General features: G+C 36.5%; 1 protein-coding gene across 3 annotated transcripts in view; it reads left to right on the top strand.

The window, feature by feature from the left end:
- Positions 1-27,191, top strand: part of sdt (stardust) — a 66,367-nt gene that overhangs the window by 18,916 nt on the left and 20,260 nt on the right. For all 3 annotated transcript variants that reach the window (XM_066296573.1, XM_066296572.1, XM_066296571.1), the window contains exons 5-8: positions 9,340-9,479; positions 9,919-10,037; positions 12,818-12,991; positions 13,601-13,771. In XM_066296573.1, coding sequence (XP_066152670.1) covers positions 9,340-9,479; positions 9,919-10,037; positions 12,818-12,991; positions 13,601-13,771 — 604 coding nt within the window. The remainder of the gene's footprint in view (positions 1-9,339; positions 9,480-9,918; positions 10,038-12,817; positions 12,992-13,600; positions 13,772-27,191) is intronic.

Below are 27,191 nucleotides of genomic sequence, written 5' to 3'. Positions count from 1 at the left end.
GGGTAAAAACAGATAATTTAAACTGACCATTTGTCGATATATTCAAATTTATTAATGTAGGAGAAATCCTCTACATTTAAATAAATTAACGTCTCTTGTGGATGCTCAAAAGTTATTAATTTTGATGTTGCCTCAATCTCGGGAGGTTACGCACATCCCCGATTGATTCGAAAGCAGGTGAGAAATTTAAAAAGGGCGTCTAATATCAAGTAAAGCTATTTTGTCATATTGTGCCATGTTACACCACCTTCCCCTATTTAAGTCAAATTTTGAACTTATAGCTTTAGGGGCTTCGAAGGCCTGCAGAATGGCATGGATATTGAAATTGATTCAACAGGGAAATTGCGATAATCTCCAGATTCTTACGAAATTTTCGCATTTGCATATCTCGGTTTTAGTCGAAAAAGATCACTTATTTGGAACACTTGCACCGTTCTTGCACATGGCACCGGAAAGTCACATCCTGGAATATCTTCATGCGCTAGAAGCGATTTCGCAGGTTTCAGCATAAAGGATGAAAAATAAAAATCTGCAAGTTGGGAAAATCTCAGAACTTTGACATTGTAATTTTCCCGCTAAAAAGACCGTATTGCGTCCGATTCCGTAAAGAGGGTTAGATTTTTCTCGATTATCTATCTATCACGTTTCCTGTTGAACGCCTAGAAGTTGTTTTAAATTCAAATCGATGTGAAAAAAGTAGGAAATTTTTATATTTCTTCAATCCTCAAAAGATCCGCTGAAACGATTACTTTTCCGAACAAAACTTGAACTGTGCGGGGAAAATAAACGAAACGGCGTACTATAACGGTTACTTCCACCAGCAGGGGGCTAAGCCGCACCTGGGATTATTTAAAAATGTCAATTCACGAATAAAAACGGAAATTTTTCAGAGTAAAAATTTAATCGTATAAGGAAAATAAAGGCAGGAATTTGAGCACATTACGGCGTTTGGTTTCGCAAAATATACGTGTAGGAATTCAAACCTGAAAATCAGACATGACAAGTTTCCAAAGAGAAAAAATACATTAAGGAGACACACAATGGTGATTGGTTCCACAAATTATTAATGTCATTCATTGAAAAATCATAGCGGCGCCAGCCAACGTTACGGCTTGTTCTATTTCGAAACTCGTTTGACTCTTGGTTCCTTTCGTATTCGCAACCATAACCCTTTTGCCCGCCGTACCTCCTCACTAGTTGGGAAAATAACAGACAATGCACATTTTTTTCCATTCATTTGTTGTCGATTTCGTTACTAGAGAATTAGGATAAAACGGTCGTATTTTATTATGTTGTTGTCATAAATAATGGTTCGGCTTAGCAGTGGTACAGATCTCGGAAAAATGCTAATGACGGCCGAGGGTCTAAATTGTCCCGGGAAACGAATGGGACGGTAAAAACGTGCGCCTGACCATGGCGATATCATCACTCTGTAGATTTTGCCGATCATTGGCAAAGTCTAACGGCGTAGACTGTGAAGCTGGCCATAGGTGAAAAATTTTAGTGGAATATCTGAGAAACCCTAGGAACCACAAACGAAAAAACCAGCAAAAGTTGAAATTTTTGATCATTTTGTATTTTGCGTGACCTCACGTAAGCTTTCCTCAGTTCCATTCCGCCTTCTTGCCCATTAAGCCTTATTTTAAATTTTGGTTTCCCGCCGAAAGCTTGAAACACCCCGTGTATTTTCCACAGCTGATGGACACCGTGGCACGTTACTATAACATAACGGTTCTTTTAGACAGAGTCGTTTATTATTTTTCTTACCACATGCACGTTTAACCCTGCACAAACGTACATGTAACAAACCGAGGGAATTGTTACGAAAAAAATTGCCGCCGAGCTGGATTTTTACACTGTTTTGAAGTCATGATAGTGCGCAAAAAATATCGATTTGTTATATTTCGACCTATGAAATGAAGAAAAAACCGCCATAATGATCGGATTTTCAACCAATTTACCGAATTCCAAATTTTTCTTATTAAAATTAAAATCTCGAATAATAGACTTGCCAACTTAAAACCGTCAAGAAGAACAAGTATTCTTAATTGGCAATTGATTGAAAAGCTCGCCGTTTTTCTCCAACAAACCTTATGGCTTCTTGGCCCTGAGTTAATGAAAGATCAATACACGTGCACTTACACCGATTAGACTTGAAGTAATATTAGTAACCAGATAATATCCTGTTGAGGCCTGTATGAAGATATAGATTGACAAGTAATGTTTACAGTTACGAACCATTTAGACGATGTAAAAAAGCGGAACTGAATTAGACTGTAATTGATCACCAGGCAGCATCTGTTTGGTCGGTGGCAATTGTGCGCTTGCGCCAGCTAGTGAATTTAGATTTTAAAATATGATTTAGGCGTTACCGAGTCGTGACCCAAAATCATGGGACGTTAAGAAGAATGCAGAATTGCCATAAGTATCTGAAATAACTGATACGCCCATTTCTTAGTAAAGCATTACCATCGTCATCTCTTCAGAATCCCAACCTCTCGAGTCAAGGCTAACGGGCTTTAAGCAATAGCGACTACGTTGCCAAGCCTATTGAGTTAGCTTCAACATACATATAGCTATTTACCAACATATAAGTACAACATTTAGAAATTTAGTGCCAATGGGCTCAGCACACTGTTTAACTAACTTTTAGACCCGGTACCGCTAAAAGACCACAATAGAGCAGAGCAAAGTTGGAACTCGGTATTCAGCTAAAAGCCTTCTAGTGTGTTACTTCTCGTAAGTAACAAGCAGTTATACGAGGATAGTCCCAGAAGTATCCGACCTAACACTTGCAGGAAAAATAATTTGGAGAATATTGCATTACTTCTCAACATAGTCTCTTTTGAGAGTGACTCACTCACCTTACTATACCCTGTTTATGAATACTAAGAAGCTTCGAATGTTTGAAGACAGGCATCAACCTCGGACTCCACCTCTTCATTATTGGCTCTTTCCACAGAGCCATTTTTTCGAATTTGGCAATAGGAAAAAATCTGGAGGGACTAAATCTGACGAGTAGGGTGGCTGAGGACAAGCTTCGAAGGCAGGTTGATTGATGTTAGCTATCACGATGGCAGAAGTGTGGATTAGTATATTGTCTTGATGAAACGTCTCTTTCTTTTTCGCTAAATGTGGTCGCTTTTTCCCATTTCGTCGCTCAAACGTTGCAATAAATTTGTATAATAGTCCCCCCCGTTTATCTTTTTTCCTCGGGGAAGATAATCGATAACAATTATTTCACGTACGTCCCGAAAAACTAACGCCATCACCCTTCCTTTAGATGGAACGGTTTCCGCCATCTTTGAGTCCGCGTGAGTCCACCGTTTTGACTGTTCTTTCGTCTCAGGTGCGAAATGATGGTTCCACGTTTGATTCATAGTTATGATCAACGCTAAAACTCGGCTTTATTGCTGTCCAACTTTGCCAAACACTCCCTTGGAACGTCCCCACGGCGCTGGTTTTGTTCAGTCGTGAGTAATCGCTGCAGCCATCTTGCACACAACTTTCTCATATCAAATTTTTCGATCAAAATGCAGCATTTTTTGAAATGCTTATCATGTCTGCTAATTCACAGATCTTCAGCCGATGCTCCTCCTGTACAGTTTTGAGGATTTTCGCAGCAATTTCTGGGGCGATCAGATTTGGAATGTCATTCGGTTGATCACTACCGAATACGTTTTGACACCTCGTACGACCGTGTTTAAGCTCTGCAACCAAATATTTTGCAGTTGTTAAAGAAGAACCAGACTCCCCCCGAGGAGAATCGAACTCCTCTTTGATGTTGAATGGGTTAAGATCTCTTAAATGACAGTATCGATGATCAAACTGCTCTAAAACTGATACAAATCAACGTAGCACCCTGAAACTTTAGAGATACGCTTAGGTCTTTGTTTGCAATTTTTAGGCAAATTTTTTACAAAATAATCGCTTTCTATATGCTAGATCGGGTACTTTTGGAACTATCCTCGTAGTTATATTATGCATCATGTCTCGTGCTTTGGGAACTTGTTTAGCGTGTCTTCAAGTGAATGGCTGTCCCCTCTTCCAGAAATATGTTTTTTCGTGGGAATCAAAAGAAAACCTGTCATAATGTAATTATATGGTTTTTGTTTGAGTTCACCATGCAGCAGTTTCTTTTATTGTATTGTTAATTTAGGCTCTTGAGACTGATTTTAATTAAGAGATCAACGAAAGTCAACTCACAGTTATTGATGCACGTGACAACATCGCATCAACCACATCGAGACTACTTAGCGCCTACTCTTACGGTTTCAGGAATTAGCTACAGAAAGCATTGTTGTGTCAAAAGTTCTTATTTTACTGTTCGAAGAAGTTGGCCGTCTGGCTTTAGTTTTAATATGCGAGTCCATCAGTCACTGTTCGTATTTTCTATTGAAATTCCATTAAACAGGATCGTCACCGGATGTCCTCCGCAATATCGGGCCGTGGTCCTACCAAATTACATGAAAAAACCGCTGCAACACATCTCTGGGAAATGATGGAAGAATCCTTTAATCCCGGATGTTCTCCTTGGAGGTCAGCGAACTTCTATGAGTTCAGGGCGATCGCTTTAGGTAGTCAACTGTTTGATTTTAGAACCGTTTGAGCCGGCCTTCTGGTCAACACACATGAAATTACAATTAAAAAAATGATTTCGAACTATCAAAACTTCGAATGAAGTTTTAAATGCGTAAAGTAGCGAAAAAGATTGTCGGTGAACAATTTTATTGGCGAACGTCACTCATGCATCAAATCTGCCATATCGATGTCAAAAGAACGTCAAATTTGACAGATTAATCAAGATGTCAAATTTGTCAGATTAATCAAGATGTCAAATTTGTCAGATTAATCAAGATGTCAAAGTTGGCACCTATATTGTTTGGTATTAATGCTGGACCAATAATACCCGAATTAGGTGACAATTTGCATAAGGGCAATGATCGGGTAATCGTCCTGGCGTATATAATACAGAGGACTATGCGTGGTCGATGGTGGGGTAGGAGTTTAGGCACAGCGAAACACGTGATCTTTCTGAAAATTTACCGATTCAGGCCATCCATCTTGTTCCATCGACATAAAATATTTTCGCAACGCGACGTTGTAGGTTATATGAAAAAGTAGCAACAACTCCGACATATTAAATGGGACACGCTGTATGTTACTTAATTTTTAATGTCGCTATTTCTTTTTGATCACTTCTGCTTAATAATCTTGTACATATGTCCAGTGGCTTTGAAAATATTAATTGATGTTCTAATTTTTTGTTCAAAAAAGGCCCTAAAAACGGTTCTATTACAACGCGATATGGTTTTGCAAAGAGCAGAAATTCCTTTGGAGATTTTTCGAAAAAGTTCACGATTTGGTTTCATGCAGAAAAAGTTGCTCGGCCTCGTACAGGCTGGCTCAAAATTAATGCCTTTGCGGTTAAACACTAAATATCCCGTTTGAAAGAGTGCATTTTTTCAAACAGAACACCCTACATATTAGCAAATACGCTTACGGCAGTCACAAATTTCTTTATGACGATTTATCACCTAAACGATAACATTTCCTCAATACTTACATGCTATTTCATGTACTGTCTCTAGGCATCGGACTTTTTGGCATATTCGACCAAAAACGATTCTAGAGCGCCATCATGGCTGAAAACTATCGAATTGTTCAAACAACTATTCCAGCAAAGTTTTGATGAAATCCCAAAACATGTAACTTTTGATAAAGAAAATATTGAGAATGTTTTATCTTACTTCTCCACTTATCCTCAAACTTGTATCCGTACTGCACATGATTTAATGTTGATATATGCTTCAATTCAGAGAATTCTAGCTAAGCATACCGCGCATGCGTTCAATTTCTCAAAAATTCAACCGTTGAAGCCCGAGGATTTCGAATGTACGATCCGTAAAAGTCAAGTTTTCCTTAGACAAAATAAAAATTTCCCGGTTGATCATCATCAACAAAAATAAATTGGGGAAATTCTATTTGAGGAAGGACCTTATTTTGAACAAAAAAAAAAACTTGTAATAAATACTCCTAAAACCGCTACGGACAGGTATAGGAATTATTAAGCAGAAACGATCAAAACGGACCTAAAAATGACATAGTATGAAAGGTGCTACGCCTTTTTTGATATAACGGGAAATGCCGCATTTTCTGAAAATGTTTTAGATCGGTGGCCCAGATCAACTACCTCTATTTGCAAATTTTGACGCGTATCCGTATTTACGGAAATATTTGGCTACCCATGCTGGGACTAGAGGTTAACCTCGGATACGTAAACTGGAACGAAACGCTGGCCGATACCACTTAGAGTAATTAGAGTAATCATCAACAAAAAAAAAGAGATTTAAATAACCCAGAGCAAATCAGTCAGAATGATCGAACACCAATCATTCACCGCAAATCAACTTTCCTCAATGATTGATGAGAAACTATCAGACACTTTTACATATTTTACATACCGACATTTGATACACCATAGTTCCATTAATTTTTGTTTTTATAACAATTTTTTCTTGATTTATGGAATAAGTGAGAGATTCATCACGGAAACCTTAAATTGGTTTTAACTGAGATAAGTGCGGAATTCCTCCACTTCGACAGACCATAATCGTGTGTGAAGCATTATTTCCAAACAAAATAAAATATGTGATCACCTAATTCCGCACCATTCCGTATGACCTAGCAGGACGAGTTCAGATTGGAAGGGCGGGCGGTTGAGGACAATGAATTTTCCTGCGTTCTAATCAAAATCGACTACAGATATTTGAGGATTTTCCGATGCTGGAGCAGGTGTCTGGGCGATACTTGGAATAAGTTTGAATACTAGAATGAAAAAATCATACTTAAAGTCATGATAATCAACAATAAGCTTCAAATAAAAGCTGCAATGAAAAGCTGACAGTATAGGGATAACAATGACAAGCTAAAGATATACAGGATTAAAATCCACTAGCAAGGTCACATATACCTGATAACACGAAACTTACTTACCTTTTATAAAAAAAAAAACATACAAATAAAATATTAAAACATACAAACGAATTTAATATTAAAACAGGCAGAAACATAAAGACGTGAATTCCACAGGGAGATGTCCGTCAGGTAGACAAATTCGTAGGTATTAGAATAATTACCATCAATTTAAAGGCCAAACCGAATCTAGATCGACGGTGTGATCAGCCTTAGATGCTCATATTGAACTCTATGAACTGTCACATATAAACTCCAATATTATTACTCAATTTGATGCAGACCACCTTACTGATGTGACGACTCTGATAATAATCGTCATGCTCCACAAAAATGACGATGCAAGAATCAAAAGAATCGCCAGTCGAGAAATTGTGGCCATCAAATTAATTTCTTTATTAAACCTTTTTTTATTAACCTTCTTTTCTTCTCTTCATTCATTTTCATTTTCTGGCTCCCTAATGCTTCTCCACCCTTCCATAGCCCTATTCTCCACTTCTAATTCCAAATACAACTTCGTGTCGTCTCAGTGATTAGTAGTTTTGTGAATTTTAACGGAGGCTCCGTTTTTTCAAAATCACGGTTTTGAAGAATGTACGTCGTTTCAGCTTCAGTTTTTGTGATTAGTTTCAGATCCTTTTCAGTCATCTCAATATTTACAGCTGAAATTGTCAAGCAGCTGGAAAGTCCAAAAAGGTTTGTGACAATCTGGGCATTCTGCTGACCTCCAGTCGAAGCAATAGGAAGCTCGTTTTGTTGAAATTTGGAGGAAAGCTATGTGAGAATAGAGCCAATTGATTGACATTTATGACTTTTATCTAGGACTTCCGGCTTAACCGGAAATGACTTTAACATTCGGTCTTTAAATGTAATTTCCCCTAAATTTTCCCTTTTTTTTGGAAGCTAGAGGTAATTTTTGGTCTAAAAATACGTTATTTAAGAAAAAAAGGATTTATTTTTTCGTGAAAAGATTGATGATGAAAAAGATGTCAACGGTCTTCCGATGATGAGCGATTTTAGGTGGAAAGGCTTTCATTAAGAAACCATCCGGACTGCAACTGTTTTAAGGAATTACTGAATAAAATGAAAATGGGAAATGCGAATGAAGAAGAAAACCTTATTATCAGTGAAAACAAAGAAATCGATGTTTTATTTATGGTGGAAGTTAATCCAAATACATCAATTCGTGAGAAAGCTCTAGAATGTTAGATCAGCTATTAGTCAGGTCGTCGAATTTTGAAAAACTTCTGTGTTCTTGTAATTATTAACAATTAATTGAGATATTCAAAATGACCACTTTGTTGTTCTCGGGGAGCAAAAGCATTTTCACCTCTTTCCTCTTAACGTTGTCCGATTGATTCGGGGTAATATTATTTATCGCCCTACGACCCTTTTCTTCTATTCTTCCTGATTATCAGAAGGAGGGACGTAAAATTGTGCTTTTGTATAATTTAATAAAACATTTCTACAAGTAGAAAAATTATATTCTTTCGTTCTGTCATTGGGTAATATTCTTTTCTAAATTTGAATATTTTTTTATAAATTAACGATTCACTTCTAAACGAACATACGTTGTGTTTGATACCAAAAAATTCAGAAAGAAATAGTCTGTTAGAAAATCGCAATCAGTCACCATATTGCCATTTGAAAAACGCATGATAAATGGGAAAAACTGTTTTTTGGTATTTAAATCGCTTATAAAAAAACTATTCAATAAAATGACAAATTAGCATTTTTCTCAATAATTCTGGCCCAAAATTGTGCGTTATATGTGTGCCTCGTTGGCGTAGCTCGACAGGAAAAAATCACAAAAAGAAATAGTTTTTTTAAAGTGACATATTTTTAGGCCAAAAATTGCCTCTAGATTCCAAAAAAGTGAAAATGTATAGGGCATTACGTTTAAAAATCGAAAGTTGAGGTGATTTCCGGTCAAACCAGAAGTGCTAGATAAACACCATTAATGTCAACCGATCGCCTATATTATCATATAGCTTCCCCCGAACATCAATTTCTAAGTTGAAAAACAAAAGAGTCATAAAGAAGATCCATCTTCTTGGACCACCTGGTACATCCGAAACCATAAACTTTCGTGAAAGGCATGTTTTCTCCGATCGTCATCATTTGAGCGTAGTACCTGCAACTGTCGGTTGTCCCATTGTTAATGAATCGCCCCGTATATTACGGCATTTTTATTTATTTTAGTATATTTACAGTTATCTCCATGTCTTTTTGTAGGGAAGATAGGGTATTGATAGATGTGGTGGGGGGGCAATGATACTCAACCTGTTACTCATTCAATTGTTTTAATGATAAATTTAAGAATATGACTAACTGGTCAGTGACTCAAAAAGACGATTTTTATAGCGGTGGACTTGGACCTCAGTCAGGACCACGTGCAGGATGCGTTCGTCATTGCTGTGGAACAACAAGCCCGCGATCGCCTGGAACGTCTCTCGGCGCTACGCAAAATCACCCCCATCGACATAACCAAACTGTCCGAACAGGTATGTGAACTATTTTTTTTTTAATATTAACTGTGTGTATCAACGTGCAATGCTCAGGACAAAGCCAGTTCGACTAATCACGTCGTTCAAATATTCACATAATTTGTGAGATAAGTACTTTTTTCCACGCCAGATGCGTTTGAGTATCATCTGCGCATTGCTCGTCATTTTTATCTGGCCTTTCGCTGTTAAGTAAAAAGAGTCTTGATTGACATGGAGAGAGCTTTGAAATTTGATATCCACTTGTCATCTATTACTGCAGCTATTACTGTTATTTCATCCGATGTCAAGGGAATCTGATTTACTCGATTCTGTGAGCTAGATATTTACGTGTTAGGTATTCATTTTTAGTGATGTTCAGGGCATTTTTTAAATAGTTACGTGTGTTGGACTGTATGTTCTCTACGATATTGACATAATATTCACTTGTTTGCTTCAGTTAAGCCAACAAACAGCGGTCACATCCGAGGATTTAAACGGGTTCATCAACAACTCACCCATTTACGTCACTTCTTTGACGGCCACCGAAAATTTAAACAACAACTCCACAGGAAACAGGTACGACATTTTTATGTTTTTTTTTCGGTTTAACCTTACTGAGTACTAAATCTCACTAGAAATATTTTCTCTTCATCAAGAGAGATGGCACTGCTTCACAAAAGTTAGGGGGGTATAAATAACAAATAGCATGCTAGTAAACATTTCTTTTGTACCATACTTAAAGCAATAACATATATTATGGACAAAAACGCTAAGTTTATTATTATTTCATGTTTTTTCCTCAAGCCTAATCAAAACATTGATGTCGGATTCAATACCATTCTGATGGATTTTGCTACTTTCCGTGGTTGTACAAATGTGTTCGAACATTTTTATAACGGTTCGAAGAAAATTAAGTTCAAGAAAACGAACAGGGCTGTAAGTACGCCGCAGACTAGATCAAGACAACAGGAGGTTGCCCAATTGCTCCACCTTTCTCAAAGCGCGATATCCAGACTGTCCACAAGATTTCCATAAACTGGGCACGTCGCAGAAAAAGGGCGCACAGAACAACGCAAGAAAACCAGAGCTGCGCAAGACCGACTTATTACAATTTCCGCGCGTGGGAGCTCCGTCCCGTTGGCATGTAGGCGTTTGGCCGGTAGTCCAAGCCTCCATTGACACAATTCATAGGAGACTTGAAGCTGTGAATATAGTCTCGAGACGCCTATTAAGACGAGTCCTCCTCATCCGAGAAAACAAACTGCAAGACTTGAGTGAGCACGAGGGCACATCCATTGGGGTGAAAAGTGGCGTTCTCTATTTTGCACGGACGAATCAGATTTGGCCGTTACTCTAATAGTCGACGTGATTGGATCTGGACACACCCGGGAGCACGCAGAAACTTAAGAGCTGTACAAGAATTACATCGTTTTAAAGGGGACACAACAATGGTCTAGGGCGGAATTTACCATGATGAGAAAGTCAATTGTACCTATGTGAAATAAACGTGAATACGCAAATCTATGAAGAGAACATCATCAACGACGTTCTGCCAAATTTTCAAGTTGCCCTAGGAGGAATTTTCAGTTTTTGGGCGATGATGCCCGACCGCATCGTGTAGTAATCGTTATAAATCCGGTTGATAATGTAGATATCGAACATTCACCGCTTTCGTCCGGATCGTCGGACCTTAACCCAATTGAACATGTGTGGAACATACCGCAAAGAAGTGTTGAAGAACATCAACTATGCCACCAAACAATGCTGCATCTTCGACAACTTCTAGCACAGTTTTTGGGAAATTTACCACAAGGCGAGATAAACCATCTCATGGAAAATACGCCAAGAGGATATGAAGCAATTACACACGTTAGGGGTGGCCATACGCCGCACCGAATTTTCGGGATGTAGTTTTTATGTTTCTTTCGATTTAGCAAAAATTCTTTATCATTTTTTAGTTGTTTTTTGATAAGGACTACAAAAAAAATTAATTCCTGCTAGCTCTATGCAATAACCAAAGTACCCTCACCTTTTGTGGAACAGTTTATTTCTCCTAATGGAGTGTTCCAATTGCTGAAGTGTGCGGTTGTTTGATGCATTTTGTTTTTCACATAATTTTAGAAAAAATAGGAGAGGTAAATTGCACGGTAAATCCATGCCGCATATTTGTCGTATATAACGCTCTTTCGAGCTCAAATGGGGCGGAACTATGTGATAGGACTCCATGATATTCTGTGCATGAAAAAGGGTTAAAAGTTCAGAAATCTGGACGCGCATAAACGGAGAGTAAGAAATAAATGGCAGAGTGCCAGGGATGCTGACTTTTAATAAGATCCGAAACTAACAAAAAGATCTGAAAACAAGCTCTCGAACACGCAAGACGAATATACCGGATGAGTTCCGAGAAAACTGGCCAGCTGCATCTCAGAAGCCTTACATGTTAAAGCATTAGAAATAAAAATATTAAGTAATTAATCGATCATAACCGATTGATAAACGATATTTGCCAGTTTTAAAGCGACGACTTGAAAAAACATGTGACGTAATGTCGCTAAAAATAAAAATGTTTAAAATATTTTTCGAATTTAAACTTTTTCCGCAATTCCCTGATTTTTCATAGAGTGTACGGAGCGTTTAAAAATAAATTGTTTACTCTATTTTGTTGTGTTAACCCGCATTTATTTGAACTGGACGGTGTTGGTTTAATTATATTATAGTTTCTTTGATAAGAATCAACATTTTTTCCAAAACTGTGGCCCAACAAGTAATGAGGATATCAATAGAACTTTTCGAGTCATCACCCCAAAATTTACGTTATTTTCAAATTACTTTTCTATTATTTTTCAAGGCTGTTTAATTTACCTGTGCGAAGGACGTAAAAAAGGCTGGCATAACATAACAATATTGTTTACCGACTATATTGTATGCTACGCAGCACCATAAAATTTATTGAAACAAGATGTTCTTCACATTCCAACATATCTGGTGTGATAACGTTGAACGACATATTTTTATAAAAGTCCTAAAAACATCATTCCTTCGCTAAAGTAGAACGGGCAGAATTGTTTACGTGTAGAGAGTAGAAAAAAAGAAGACTACGCCCATGGTTGAAACGTGAGATGATTCCACCCTTTATTCATCCAAAAAGCGCAATCAATCCATATAACAAAAATTCGGTATAACAGATGTTGGCTACAGAATTAAGAAAAAAAAACAATCAGTTAGGAACCTGCACGTCAGATGAGAACTGATGTGGATCACCAGCAGTCGCACTTCATTAAATGCTAATTGAGCTATTCTTCCACATAAGGACCGCGGCAAAGGGCAGAAAATTACATATCGCGTTTTCATTCCAGATCCGGCGGCGCACTTGGAACCACCACCTCGGTGGTGGCGGTTCATCGGAGCGCAGGTGGCGATAAGTACCGCTTCTCACCCCTAGTAGTCAGCGACTCGCGGGCCACTGCGCAGCCCATTGAGCAAATAAGTGCAGCGGCGCTGCTCGGCAACCACATCGGACCTCAAACTAGGTGAGACTTCCCTTCAATACCATACAAATAAATAATAAATAATAATAAAAAGCTTAATGACAACTATATATTATTTATGCTTAATTACGTCGAAAGTTTATGTGGTATCATCAGTCATATTATTTTACTGGCTGAATCACACAGGGCAATATGATAATATATATGAGGGTTTACTTTTGGTTGTCTAAATTGGAAACCACCATAATCATATATTGATGCATGTATATATGTACGTACATACGTATACATCGAAAATATTGTATGTATTCTGCATCGAAAAATTGCTGTTGCACATGACTTCCGGCTGTAACTCAGAATGCATTAAGTGTTACTGAGTAGAATCGACCGTAATTCAGCAATTTTCAATCGTAATTTAAAAAGCAGCATTTCTTATGCAGCTTTTTAAACATACATGAAAGCAATATCAAATGTAATTCCAATTACTTAAATCAATTTCCTCGTTCGACGGCTTCTCATATGCCTGTTTCAAACTTGGTCGCTTTTACCGATGAAAATTGAAGTTTAATACACGTTAACATCGCACATGTTAATCAGGATTGTATTTTTGATAATCATCCGTGGACTAAAATGTCTGTGTGTGTTTCGTAGAGAAGGACCTGAAAGTCCATCCCAGCTCGGCGGCGTCGGTATACGTCGATCATCGTCACCGTATGCGAACGGACGAACAGAATTGCTCATCGGAGAAGACAATAACAAGTTAAAAACACCAGTCGAAAACAACAACAACAAGCTCAATATCGAAAACGAAGTACCGCAAAGGTAAGTTAATAAGGCTTGTTGACGAGAGGTCAAAAACATGAATCGAAATTAACAACAAACTAAACATTGAAAAAGAAGTACCACAAGTAAGTTAATAAATGTCTTATTGGGTTATGGCATTAGGTTTCTACCTACTAAGCCAATATGTAGGTAAGGTAAGTTGAACTTAACTAATTGGAGAGGAGACGTAATCACACTAATTAATTGAATTATTTTGTCGTCGATAGATTCCCATAATAACTTATTTTACCACCTACGCAAAAACGTGTATAAAATCGAGGTTTCTCATCCTGCTACAGCGACTTTGAACAAATTATGGATTTCCCCCATGAAATATGACGTTCCCTATATTTCTCAATCACTAATTTTTTAAACTCCGCCTCTGCACCCCAGGTGCGACAATTCTACTAAATCTAGTAGAATGCAAGGGAGAAACATCTCCTTTCCACGGCGAACTGAAAGTTTTAGTTGAAAAAACATACCGGATGTCCCAAATCGAGCGTACTTAGATAATCCGATCTCAGTTATTGTTACTGATGGATGATGGCTAATATCAAACTTCACGTATCATTGTGCCATTTAACGACGTATCTGCATTATCATAATTTACGTTTGGGTTACGCTATGTGACTTTAAATTAATCCTGAAAACGCGCAAGCGGTAGATAAAACGAAAATTGAAACATCCGAACATTTTCATGAAAACGACGTGTGAAGTTTGTCTTTGTTTGAGCTCGTTATACAGTGTGCTTTACAGGTGAAATGACAAAAGTCCAGGGAAGATTCCACTCAACAAAATATGAAAAAAAGTTCTTATGAACGTGGATCCGAAAATGCTTCATTTCCGAGATACAGTTTTTTTTTTTTTAATTATGTGTTTTGTTAATAAATTAAAAACACTATGGCTGATTTTACTAAATTTTGACGGTTTATTTAAACAATTATCATATATTTACTGGACTAATTAGATTTGATCCAGAGTTTCCAGTTGCGTCGCAGGCAGGTCGATAGTTTTTTGCAGAAAAAATGTCTCCCCGTTGTTTTGATTTGCGATTTTCATGTAATATTCGGATAAACCCTCTAAAAATACATTTTCTTCTCTTGGCTTTTTTTAGTGTCTCTCATCGTTTTCGAGAAAAAATTACAATACCATACCTTGCGACAGTAAAAAATGCTTAGGAATTATCCGAAAATGTATGGCAATGTGTTCGATTTACGAAAACAAAAAAATATATATAACATTTGGAAATTCTGGATCGAATCTAATTGATCCAGTAGATGTCCGATGAATGTTTTAGCAAACCGCAAAATTTTTCATGAAAATCGGCTAAAGCGTTTTGAAGCTATTATTAATAAAAAACTGAATAAAAAAAAACTTTATATCCTGTATCTCGAAAACGAATCATTTTCGAACAGATATTCACATGAGCTTTTTTGCAAATATTTTGGTGAGCGACACCTCCCCTCCTATCTTTTGCCACTTCAACTTCGAAATACCCTGCAGACTCAAATTTAACAAAAGGTAATCGGTTTTTGGGGGTCTTGCGATTATTTTATTCTCGGTCTTTTGAAGAGACATTTTAAATTTGTGAAAATTTTTGAAAATTTTCGTCTTCTTAATATCCTGACAGAATCACGCGTGCAGCTTCACAGCTCCTAAAAATGTAAATGAAAATGTAAAATTAACAAAATATGACAGCATATTACGAAATGACTATCATGAACGGTATAATAGTAATTAATCATGGCTTATGGCTCCATACTTTCAAACAATAATCCCTGGTAGGCGTAACAATAATAAGCGTTAAGAGATTTCGAGTTGGAAATTTTAGTTCCACGATAATACTGGTGAAAACATGCACACGTGCTTACACAATGGTTGATTTACATGTCAGGGCGCACCCAACTTATACTTACGGAGCTGTACTTTCGATTGTCTAATGGCGTCTACCTCGTAATGACTATTAAGTAAGTTCACGTCTTTGCCTAATAAGCAATCATTTATCTTTGAGATATAGTGCTACGTATCTGCATACATTCATTTTTGAAATAACGTTCTAACTACGTACTTCGATGCCTTTCATTTGGATGTATTTAGACATCTTGAAAAACCGTACGCGGTTGTGTTGAAAATATTAACACACCAGCATGAATCAGCTGCTATTTCGACGTAATAATGTTACGTAAGAATATGAGGACTCATTACACAACATGTTCTGACGTGATTTGCTTCATCCCTCGCACAAGTCTAGAATAAGAACTAAATCACTAACGCAACGTCACTAGTTACATCTCTTGGTCTAACACGTTTGTTTCTACAGGAACTCCATGTGGAATTTGTAGATTCACAAGGCATTTTGTCGCGAGCGAGCGATATGATCCGCCATGAGTATTTTAGATTTTTGGACATAATGAGGGTGAGGTGTTTTTTATTAACTCTTTCGAGCTTTGTGGTACCACTGCAAAACCAAAATCAACCAACCTGTAAAAACGGATAAGTTAAATTTTTAAAGTTGAAGTGAAATAAGGCTAAATTGTGGTGCGAACGAAATTACTCTTCAAAAGCTTACCTTGAAAGGGTTAATGAGTATACAGTGTATTCGGAAAACCCGTGTTATAAATTCTAAAGGTTATAGAGAAAGCTAAAATAATGCTAGTTCTTCATATTAAAAAAATTCTTAACGGCCTTCGTTACCAAGTAATTTGCTCTCAAACTAACAAGTTAAGAAAACTATTTTTGCTATTAACTTTCAAACCATTATCAAGGCAACAATGAGAGTTGGGCAATTTCAATAACTCATAGTCGTACTCATTTTTGTATGTAAACGGATGTTTCATTAGTCTTCCTTATATAAGGCAAGTGAAAATTTCTCATTTAAACTCATGCATTTTTTCGATGAGTTAATGAAATCGGCATGTTCTTCCGCAGCATGATTTTTTTATAATATTTTTACATGAAAGGTATATCTTGCTTTAATCGATATTTTGTACCGTTTTTGAAGAAATCGTATTTTATCACCAACATGCGCCATACATGCCAACAATTTGAAATTAATCAAAATAGTTGTTTATTACAGAAAATGGTATGTATTACAGATAAAGGTGTGAAGAAAATTTAATAATAGCATTTTGGACTGCAACACAGCAGCTTTGATAGTATGTATTACCTCCTGCAAGTCCGAACATTAAATGTATATCTGTATACTCTTTATGGTTAAATTCCGAAATATTATCAAAATAACTAATGTTGATGACACTGAATGACTTTTTACAATAACCGGCAATTTCATTTTATTTCAAATTGTTGGCATGCCTGATGACGTCAATAATAAAATGCAGTTTTCTTCAAAGCGGTATAAGATATCGATAAAAGCAAAGTAAATCTTTTTTGCAAAAAATTAATGAAAAAATAAAGTTACCAAGAAAAAAATACTGATTTAGTTTACTTACTAACAACATGAATGAGTCTAAATGAGAAATTCTGACTTCTCCTATGTACAGTGTGACCCATTTTTTTTTTTAATTATAAATCTTGATAAACTGCACATCTTCGGCCAAGAGGGTCTGCTTGACATAAAATTCAAGGCCTATTATGACAGTTTCTAGGAGCGAAATTTTAATAAATCATATTAGCGATTTTTTTAGAAAAAAATCTGCGCACACCACTGGATTGACTACCTCACAAGATGGGCCTGTACAAAATTTTAACGAACATTTTTGAGTAATAAAGATTTTGTGGAAGAATTAAACATGGACATTGGAACTTACATCTTCTTACACTTTCTCTGGGTATATTAAGGTCCGATCTAGCCATTTTAACACTATTTCGGGGATTGTTGTTAGAATATTGCCAAATTTGGTTGTTATTTGAAGAAAGAGTCCATGGCGTCCATTTTGCCTCGTTACTTCGACTTACTGGTTCTATCTGGATGGCTGACTCTGTTGATTACTGCATTCTGCCGCAGCATCTGCTGCCGAGCGCACGTTGCCGCCGACAAGACGAACAATTTCTGTTTCTTCTCTTACACTTAAATTATCCATAATTACAAAGATTAATAATTGAATTTGTATTAAGTACAAATGAGTTCTAATATCGTTGTTGACGTTTGTTGCGTTTGATTGACAGTTGAACACTTCACTTGTTCTCCATAGCCGACTGTGAATTTTTGAAAATAAATAACTACTGAGGGTGCACTTTTAATTCTTCTACAAAATCGTTATTATTCAAAATTTTTCATTAAAATTTTGTACAGGCCCGTTTTGAGGGGCGGCCAACCCAGTGGCGGGCACAGATTTTTTCTAAAAATATCGCTAATATGATTTATGAAAATTTCGCTCGTAGAAACGGTCATAGTAGGCCTTGAATTTCGTGTCAACCCGGCCATTTTTGCAGAAAATGTGCAGTTTATCGAGCTTTGTAATTTAAAAAAATCGCGCCATCAATAAACCTTTTACAGACAGATCCCAAAACAAATAGGTCACACTGTATGTAAAGAAGACATATGAAGCACCTGTTAATATATGAAAATAAGCCCGACTATGAGTTACTGAAAACGCCCCATTTTGATTGTCACCATGCTAATTGTGTAAAAGTTACAGCAAAAGCTCAACTTCTTACTTTGCGAGCGAATAACTTGGTAACGAACCCCACGAAGAATTTTTTTAATACGAAGTACTGGCATCATCCAAGCCTTCTCTAACCCCTAGAATTTATGACATGACCTTTCTGGACACCCTGCAGAATTAATGATTGATCTTGAGCATCAAAATGTTTCTGCAATTCCAAGTGTTAAATATTGTTAAAGGTCTCAAGACTTTAGTTAAAAAATGAAAAACATAAATAAACTTGACCTGCTACTACCAACTAAAACACTAAATGTTGGGCAGATGCGGACGTCTTGGGAGCTACCAACGACGAAATTTGATGAACAGAGGGTGTTAGAGAATCAAACGCTTCAACTAACGTTGGGAGATGCGTCAGAAAAGGATCTTGATGAGGAAACGTTTGGCCGTGATACCTTTGTAACAAAACGTTGATATATATCTGTACTTTTTCACCACACTGAGACTAAACTACACTCTTTGGAATGGCTGAGGATTGCATTTGATAAATGCTCAGCTAAGCTGTAGCTGTCGATTGAATCCTGTTTGTCTCCAAATCTACTCAAAATATGGCAATGTTCTTCTTCTCTTTCCAGCATAGACGAAACCAGTGAAAAAGACGATGCCACTCTGTGGTACTGGTGCAGCTTCGAAAGCTGATCAATTCCCAGACAAGAACAAAGGATTTTCTTAGCATTGGAAGGATGCTAAGAAAAACCTTCTGTTTTGATTGAACATCGCAGATTAGACGACGAGATCTATCTGAAAATTCCCACGTCACAAAGAGAACCAGACCCCAGCCAGGTGTTGTTAGCGACTATTATTGATCTTATAAAAGAAAAAAGGCGAAGTTTTAAAGCACAAAACGATTTCGACAGTAGATCACAAAGATCCTACGTTGTGAAAGGTGTTGCCAAGCAGGTAGATCACTCTTCCATACGTCATGACAGTGGTACATTGACTCTTTAATGGAAGAGAAGCATTTGAGAATCATGCCAGTTATCAAGTTTGCATTTCCAGTAAGGGATTTATTTTCCTGTATGAGGCTTGGATCAAGCTATTTTCTATCGGAAAAGTGTCGACAGCGAAGTTGGGTTCATGAAGTCAAGAAACCATGAAATATCAAATGCCTAAGAGGCAGGTCCCGTGAACTGAGCTGGCTACCTAGACTTTGGTATAATGGTTCAGCACATTCAACGCGTTTTTGCGACTTTTCCGACCCATGTTGGATAGATATTAATGGATAACGTGTCAACCTGATAGGGATTTGCCTATCATAGTTTGAGGTCGGCTGAATCTAGCGTACCGGATTGTAATTGAAATTTTTGAGTTAAAAAAGTGTAACAACTATCTCATAGTATACTAACAATTAATGAATGTACTAACATTAAGTACTTCATTATTTACAGCTTTTAGAAATCCGACTATTCGTCGTTTAAATCGATTATTTCGTAGTGGTATAACCCGGAGCTGTTAACGCCACATACCTGACTTACGAATAAAGGCAATAGTACTACTCGGTGTGGGTGAATATCTACTTATAGTTAGACAAATAAGGAAGAAGATAAGTGTGGAAAATAGTTACTTTTGACACGACGTGAAAAATATCTGTAAATACAAGAAAGCGGTATTCTATGACTAGTGTAAAACCTGGGGGAAATGTCTTTGGGTAGTACTATGTTCCTCTAATTCGGAGCACTTAAAATGTGTTACTAAAGAGATAACAAATTCCTGAACATTTAAAAACAATAATTGGCCGGAAAATCTGACCATTCACTATGATGACGAAATAATATCTTTATAATGTCGCATTTTCATCATTCTTTACCAAATAGTTTTTGAATTCCTCATTAAAAAAAAAAAATTCTCGATATCTACGAAAGCAACCGAAAATATGCAAATTTCAAAGTATTATTTTATTGACCTCTAAAATTAATCAACTTTTTTGTTAATTTAACAACATCGTGCCTCGTACCGTTTACGGGATCTACATGACGAGCACTCTTTGCTCGTTCACTCAAGGTTTACATGCGGTCAGCAACGTACGCTGCAGGTTTAAACGAGCCTCGCAGCGAACAAAAACAACCGCATACGTTCCGTTGCGTTCATCCGCTTTCAGTCATGAAGTGCATGCGCAGCTTTACTTATACTTAAGTCAAGTCTGAGGACGGAATGGAGGAGTTGTAAGAAATTAAATCTGTCAAAACAGTTGCCTCAAAGTACGTAAGTCCAAAACTGATAGGTCTATGGGAGAAATTCAATGCTTATGAAGTTTTATTAGCTCTTCTTTTGGGGCATGCGTACTGACGTTAGTATGTTTCGTGTCTATTATGTAAATTATTTTGTAGCGTTTTGGAAGTGGTTTCCGTTTACGATTCACTGATCTGGCCAAGGTTGCCTGTTTCTACATTTCAGAAAAAGGCATGTTGTATGAAAAATGTGTAACTAGTCAAGAAGACATTTTCGATAGATTCGTTTTTTATGGTACCTATCGAATTTATATTCAGAGTAATGATGATATTAAATAACACGATGTACTGACAGGTACACATCGCGTGGCTTTAAATTGTACCCCCTCCCCCTTTGTTGACTTTTATGATGTACTTATCAGACACCATAAGGATAAATCGTTTTGTATTGAGACTTATTTGTATTCCCCACGAAGAATCGTAATTCCTCAATATTAATTTAACCTTTGGCTCAACGTCAAACTAATTAAGCTAAGTCTGGAGTTCAAACGGAAATATTACGTTGTAATTAATTACGTAAAACCACCCTCTTGTTTGATAAAGGACATATAAATGTAGGCCTGGGGCAGTAGGAAACCACTTCTTGTTCAGAACTAAGGGGCACGACACTTGATTACAATAGCGACATGAATGAACCAACGTGTTGTCTTGAAAAAATCCATCTTTCCACATCGGGGTGCATTGCACTTTTTTGAAAATTATTATCTTTCAAAAGTCAAAAGTAGCATTAAATGGAATAAAAAATATTGTATTTTCACTTTTGCATTTTTTTTTTATGTATCTTACATCACCGGTAGCACAAAATGGCCTATTTATTACGAGTGAAACATGAGTCAAGGGAGACCTCAAACTAAAATCCTCTGAAATCTACGTTGAACGGTGTATTGTGATTTAAAATCTATGAATAGTTTTTGAGAAAATTCGGTATTTTGGTAGAAATGCAATAAATATTTAGTTTCCAATGCAAAAAACGTGTTTGTTGATAGGAAATTGTTTTTTGTCCATTTTGGGCTCGCAAAGAGCCTTTGGTTGTTTTTATTTATTTTTTTATTCTTTTTTTCAACCAAAGACTTGTCGTGAACGCAAAATCGACCACTACACTATAGTGAAATCCTAGGTCCACGAATATTAATTTTCCTAATAAAACATCCATTATACGCAGCAAAAAGTAGAAAGGTAACTAGAAAAAACAGATGGTTTCGAGAAAGGTAAATAAAAAAAAAATTTAAGGTTCCGCAGATATAGGATAACCTGGGAGGTTACACAAAAGGCAGAGGAATTCGAGGATTTATTGACCATTTAGAGCCGGCCTATTGAACCATGTTTACTGTACCAGATCAGTTCCCACGCTAGCAGAGGTAGTGGCTCTTACAGAATTGCATAAGTGGTTTTTTATTGCTAATGTACGAGTATTTCGCTTCTAAGCGAAGAATTTGATGTTTATAAATCATGCCCGTAATCATAAGTTTTCATAATAACACGGTGTATGGTTTACATCACATCACAATTCAAAACAAATTATTAAAACAACTGCACCGAGCGAGCATGATGGTGCATGTCTGATGTGACGAAATTCGTCATCTTCACAAAGCAATATCTATCCATGGAATTTTAAAACCATAATTCATTCCATTGAGATCTTCCCAAAATACCTGGTATTGTTTGCAGATACGCAAACCGGAAAACTGTTGGGTTGGGTCTGCCGAGGCTGACTAATGACTAAGGAGAATTGTAAAAATTCCGCATAATCAAACCTGAAAGTTAACAAAATTGAGGCTTTATTATTATTATTATTATTGTTATTATTGTTGAATCAAACTTTAAAGCCATTTTGGTAGATATGTGTAATTTGTTTACATGTCGTTGTTCTTGCACATACCATTTTTCCACGGCCAGACATTTAACTGCTACCGTCTCTATAGTAATCTGATATCCGCCCAACGAAAATATACAAAAGACAGGAAGTCAGGTCCGTACTGAAAATGTTTGGTCTTGGGCTATGTGTATAGATGAGTTTGTTTTAAAAAACATGTTGAGAAATCACAAAATGGTTCGATACAGGTCGTGCCAGTTCAGAAATCACCAAAATTATTAACGCACGTGTGGATTATATGCAACAGCCATGTTTGATATTCGCTTTGGTATATTTTTGAATTTGTGGGGTTTGCGAGATGCTTTTTTTTTTAATTTTGAAAGGAATTGTACCGTTTTCCTGCTTGAGCGGAATGGCCCTTAGAGTGCCACACTTTCTGTATTTCTTAGGGGTGTGCAGTGTGTAATTTTTTGGTTATTGGTCACTCTCAAATTAACTCACCGTGACTCAAATTTTAAACTTTTAAACGGTTGTAAGATCATTAAATCAAATTAAAAAAAAACTTAAAATGCAAACGCCGAATGAAGGATATAAAAATTACGTAAAAAACCAATTGATGTCGGAGTGAAATAAAACATAAAAAGTATTGTTGGCATTTAATAAAACGCACTGTAGGTAGCACATTTTTGAAAATTTAATCCAGTTTTTTTCGTATCAAACGAGCTTGTAAATATTTCATTATAGAATTCTTTCAATTTCTGAATAATTAAGTTGAAAAATTCAGTTTGTACATGCTTGTTTTAACTTGCCCGAAATCGTTGTATAAATTCTTCCGACAATCTACAGAAGAGTCTTTTTCCAGGGTCACGCCGCCTTTTACCCCCATAAATAACATTTTTTATTTTTCGATTTAGCGTTTAAATCCTAAAATTTGAATATGTTAATCGGTTTCGAAACTTTGTTATCTTTGTCATTATGCTACAACTATTACCCTTCCAAGTTATATTGAAAATAATAGTAATTTATGAAGATTTTATGATCGTTTTACGTACTTAACTAAGAGTCTGGCTCACTTGAGTATCACAGAGAATTAATTCTTCTTTTTCGACCGATTTAAAATAAACTGGTTCCAAAAGAGTCCACGTAGGTTTGTTTAAAAGTTGAAAACCGTTTTTGTGCGTAGATGGGCAATCTACGACGGTACAGTATAAGGAAAAAGCGTGAAGTCATAGTTATAGTACCTTATACTACCATGCGCACCATAAAAGCTCACTAATTTATTAACAAACCTTGTTGGGAATAATTAAAAAAAAGCTTAGACCCCAAGTTTGGTTAAATTGAAAGTGTTTTTTTTAATTGGCGTGGGGTAAAGTGGCTTTATCTCACGGGCTTGTGGGTTGAACGTACTTAGCAATTTACCTGTTAGATACTTTTCCCGCGCATGTCTGGAATGCGTGAAAGCGTCAGCGTCAAAACTTTTTGTGGATATTTGAGTTTGACGTGCGTGCGGTAAAACTTTTCACCGCATGCCAATATTTGATTGCACTTACAAAAAGCAACGTTGATCAACATCAATCAGCATGCGGCAAAGACACTCACTTGGGCTAAAATATTTTTTCCACTATTGCACGTAAGTTAGTTTCATTGTCTTTTGTGAGTTCAATTAAATATTAGAATACGGTGCATTATTTACGTTCGCGTGTGCGGTAATAGGACATTAAGATACAAACAAATTTCATAAGAGAGCTCGTTGCCGCACCAGTCCATGTTTGCGGAACGAGGAGCGTAACAACGATTTTCGATTGGACGTAGGCGACAAGGGTCTTATGAATCGTGGATTCTGTACTATTTTTTACACAAAAACGGATCGAAGATTTGTTTACATCTTAACTTTGCTGGCAAGAATGATGAATTTACGATGAGCGGATGTTATATTTTTAAGGCCCGTTGGTCACTGCAACGGGCTGAAAAGTAAAAATAAAATCTGTTCATTTTTTAGTCGCCTTTAATCAAATAATTAAATATATATTATTATTCTAATTGCATATAGAAGATTTAAGAATATAATTTGTGCTTGAAATGTAGTACGTACCGCGGCCCCAATGAGGGATTACGCTAAGGCCGAATTTCCAAGCTTCAGCAGCCTCTTTACACACAAATAACTGTTCTTTTAAGGTACGCATTATTAATATTAATAATAAATTAGAGCGTCAATGAAAAATGCGAAGGTTGGTGCAGCTGACAAACGACATCGGGCGTTATTTAATGTAAACGTCAAATATAATAAATTGTTTATTTCGCTGATACGGTTCTTAAAGGTTAGCAAGAATAACATTTCCTAGTAATGTATCAATGTTGTAAAATTACGTTATTAAAATATTTCAGTACTCTTCGTTTTTCACACGGTTTTGCTAATGAAGATGAACAACTATGATAAAACCACCAAAAAAATATACACTTAAAGCATTTTGTCATTTGAAGATTGTCAAAAGTCATATTGACAGCGCGGCGAAATAGTTGACACTTTCGAACGCCATTTTCTTAAATCTGTTATTTAAATTATATACGTCAATTGTAGTTAACACACCAAACAAAAAAGTAACCATATAGCAGTGACGTAATATAGATTATCATCAAACTGTCAGCAGTGTGCTAGAGAAACTATAACCATTCCGAATTGGGAAAAGATTATTTCTTCGCATGGGAGCAGTAAAGCGTTACTGACACTCGCAAATTCGTGTAGTAAAGCCATTTTAGCGCATGCTCATAAGGAAAATAACACAGGATACTTTTCTGAAAGCGATATTGAGACATTGAACCATTGACAGTTTGCGTTTTTGCCCTGGTACTGTGCCTTACAATAATGCACTGAATGGTGCCACAGTGTATAGGCAGGTCATTAACTAACACCCTACACAGGGTGTCTCAGCTTAATTTTCGGTGCATTGAAATTTTGGAAACTATAGGAGTGACGGTGATATATAGGAAAATTTAAGTTTTGCGGAACTAATATTGACATAATGACGAAAACAAAGCACCTCTTAACTGGTCATGTTTTTGAAAACCGTCAAGTCTTTTATTTTAGAAAACATGATCGATAATGATGATTATTTTAGAAGACTGTGAAGATGAAATTTCAAAACGACGTTCCTGTTTTCTGGGAACTACCAATTGTATATTTTTTCTATGACGAGTTTGGCGAAGCCCGAGCTGCATTTTGCATTGTTCAAATATGACTCCTGCAATTGATGATGTATCAAAAGTATATATGTATATAGGGTGTCCACTAAACGATGGCATTAATTTCAAGCGGTAATTCCTTGTCATAATTGAATGGAAACAAAGTTCTAATAAACGTTTGACCCATCTTGCTTCGTTTTCGTGATACAGGGTGTCACAGTTTTATTAATATTTTCGGTTTTTCATAAATATTTTCGAACTTAAGGGCGATATCTTGAAATTCAGTATTCAAGGGTTTTTCGACACGAGATTTTCAAATGTGATATCGGTTTTACCGCAATACCTTGGGGGCTATTATTACATGTTTGTTAATAAACTAATATTTTGATGAACAAAGAAACTTTTAATCGTCGATATCTCGAAAATCATTCCGCTGAGGATTTTTGACCAAGCGTTATACCTTTTTTGTTTAGAATTGACGTAGGAACAAGATGTAATATATTACAACTCAAAATACAGGGTGTCAAAAACGTTAGGGCAAATTTAACACAAGAACATTACTGCAGGTGGTGTGCCCTACATATTGTGATAAAACCCATATTACATTTGAAGTTCTCATCTTGGAAAACCCCTCAATGCTGAATTTCATCAAGGTTTTGCCCTTACGTCCGAAAACATTTACGAAAAACCGTAAAAAAAGTAAAAATTTGACACCCTGTATCACGAAAACGAAGCAAGCTAGGACATACGTTTATTAGAACTTTTTTTCATAAAATGTTACAAGAAAAAACTCCATAAAATTAATGTCTTCATTTAGTAGACACCCTGTACATATTTTCTTGAAACTTCATCATCATCAGCGTAGTCTACTTAAAATGTTGTTTCAGAAATGATTTTGCAGATTTCAATTACCATCTAATGTACAGAACCCTCCCCGTTAAGGGCGAATAAATCAAGGCCTTGGTACCTTTACTAAGGAAATAGTATCCATGGAAACGTTGAAGTAAAGACTTGGTCAGTTTTGTGGTTTTTATGAAAATGATCTCTCATGTAAAGTCGCCGGGACATTGGCTTTGTAACCCTTAACAGGTTTCGTATGGCATATAGTTTGTGCGATCACAATATATAGAAAGCCAATTTGGGATGTACTGCACGGCATAATGGGGTAGTAAACGTTCCAGCCATACCAAAATTATTTTGCAGTGTTCTAAATAAGATATTTCCGGATCAAAATAATAATCTCATTTATACTTCTGTTTAATAAAGGCCCCTCGGAATTTGGTCTCGTTATTGTGAGATTTTCCATAATTATCCTGGCGGAACATGGCTGTAAATTCCAAAGCAAAAAATGACGAACGGAACAAACACAAAAGGTCTCTACGTATCTAATAAAAAGTCTGAAAGTAAAAATTAAAAACGTGTCTCTCTGCTTCCACTTCCAGTCTACTTTTCCAAGAAAAAATCCGGCCCTGTAGATGCGAGCCACGCTCCAGCAACCCAAAGAATCGTAAAAATGTCTTTCATACCTTTACCTGGCCGTATCGACCAAACCTATTCACTCACCTGTACCCTAAAGA

The sequence above is a fragment of the Euwallacea fornicatus genome, chromosome 25 (genome assembly GCF_040115645.1).
Source record: "Euwallacea fornicatus isolate EFF26 chromosome 25, ASM4011564v1, whole genome shotgun sequence".
Taxonomy (NCBI): domain Eukaryota; kingdom Metazoa; phylum Arthropoda; class Insecta; order Coleoptera; family Curculionidae; genus Euwallacea; species Euwallacea fornicatus.
This window is presented reverse-complemented; position numbering and strand designations above follow the sequence as displayed.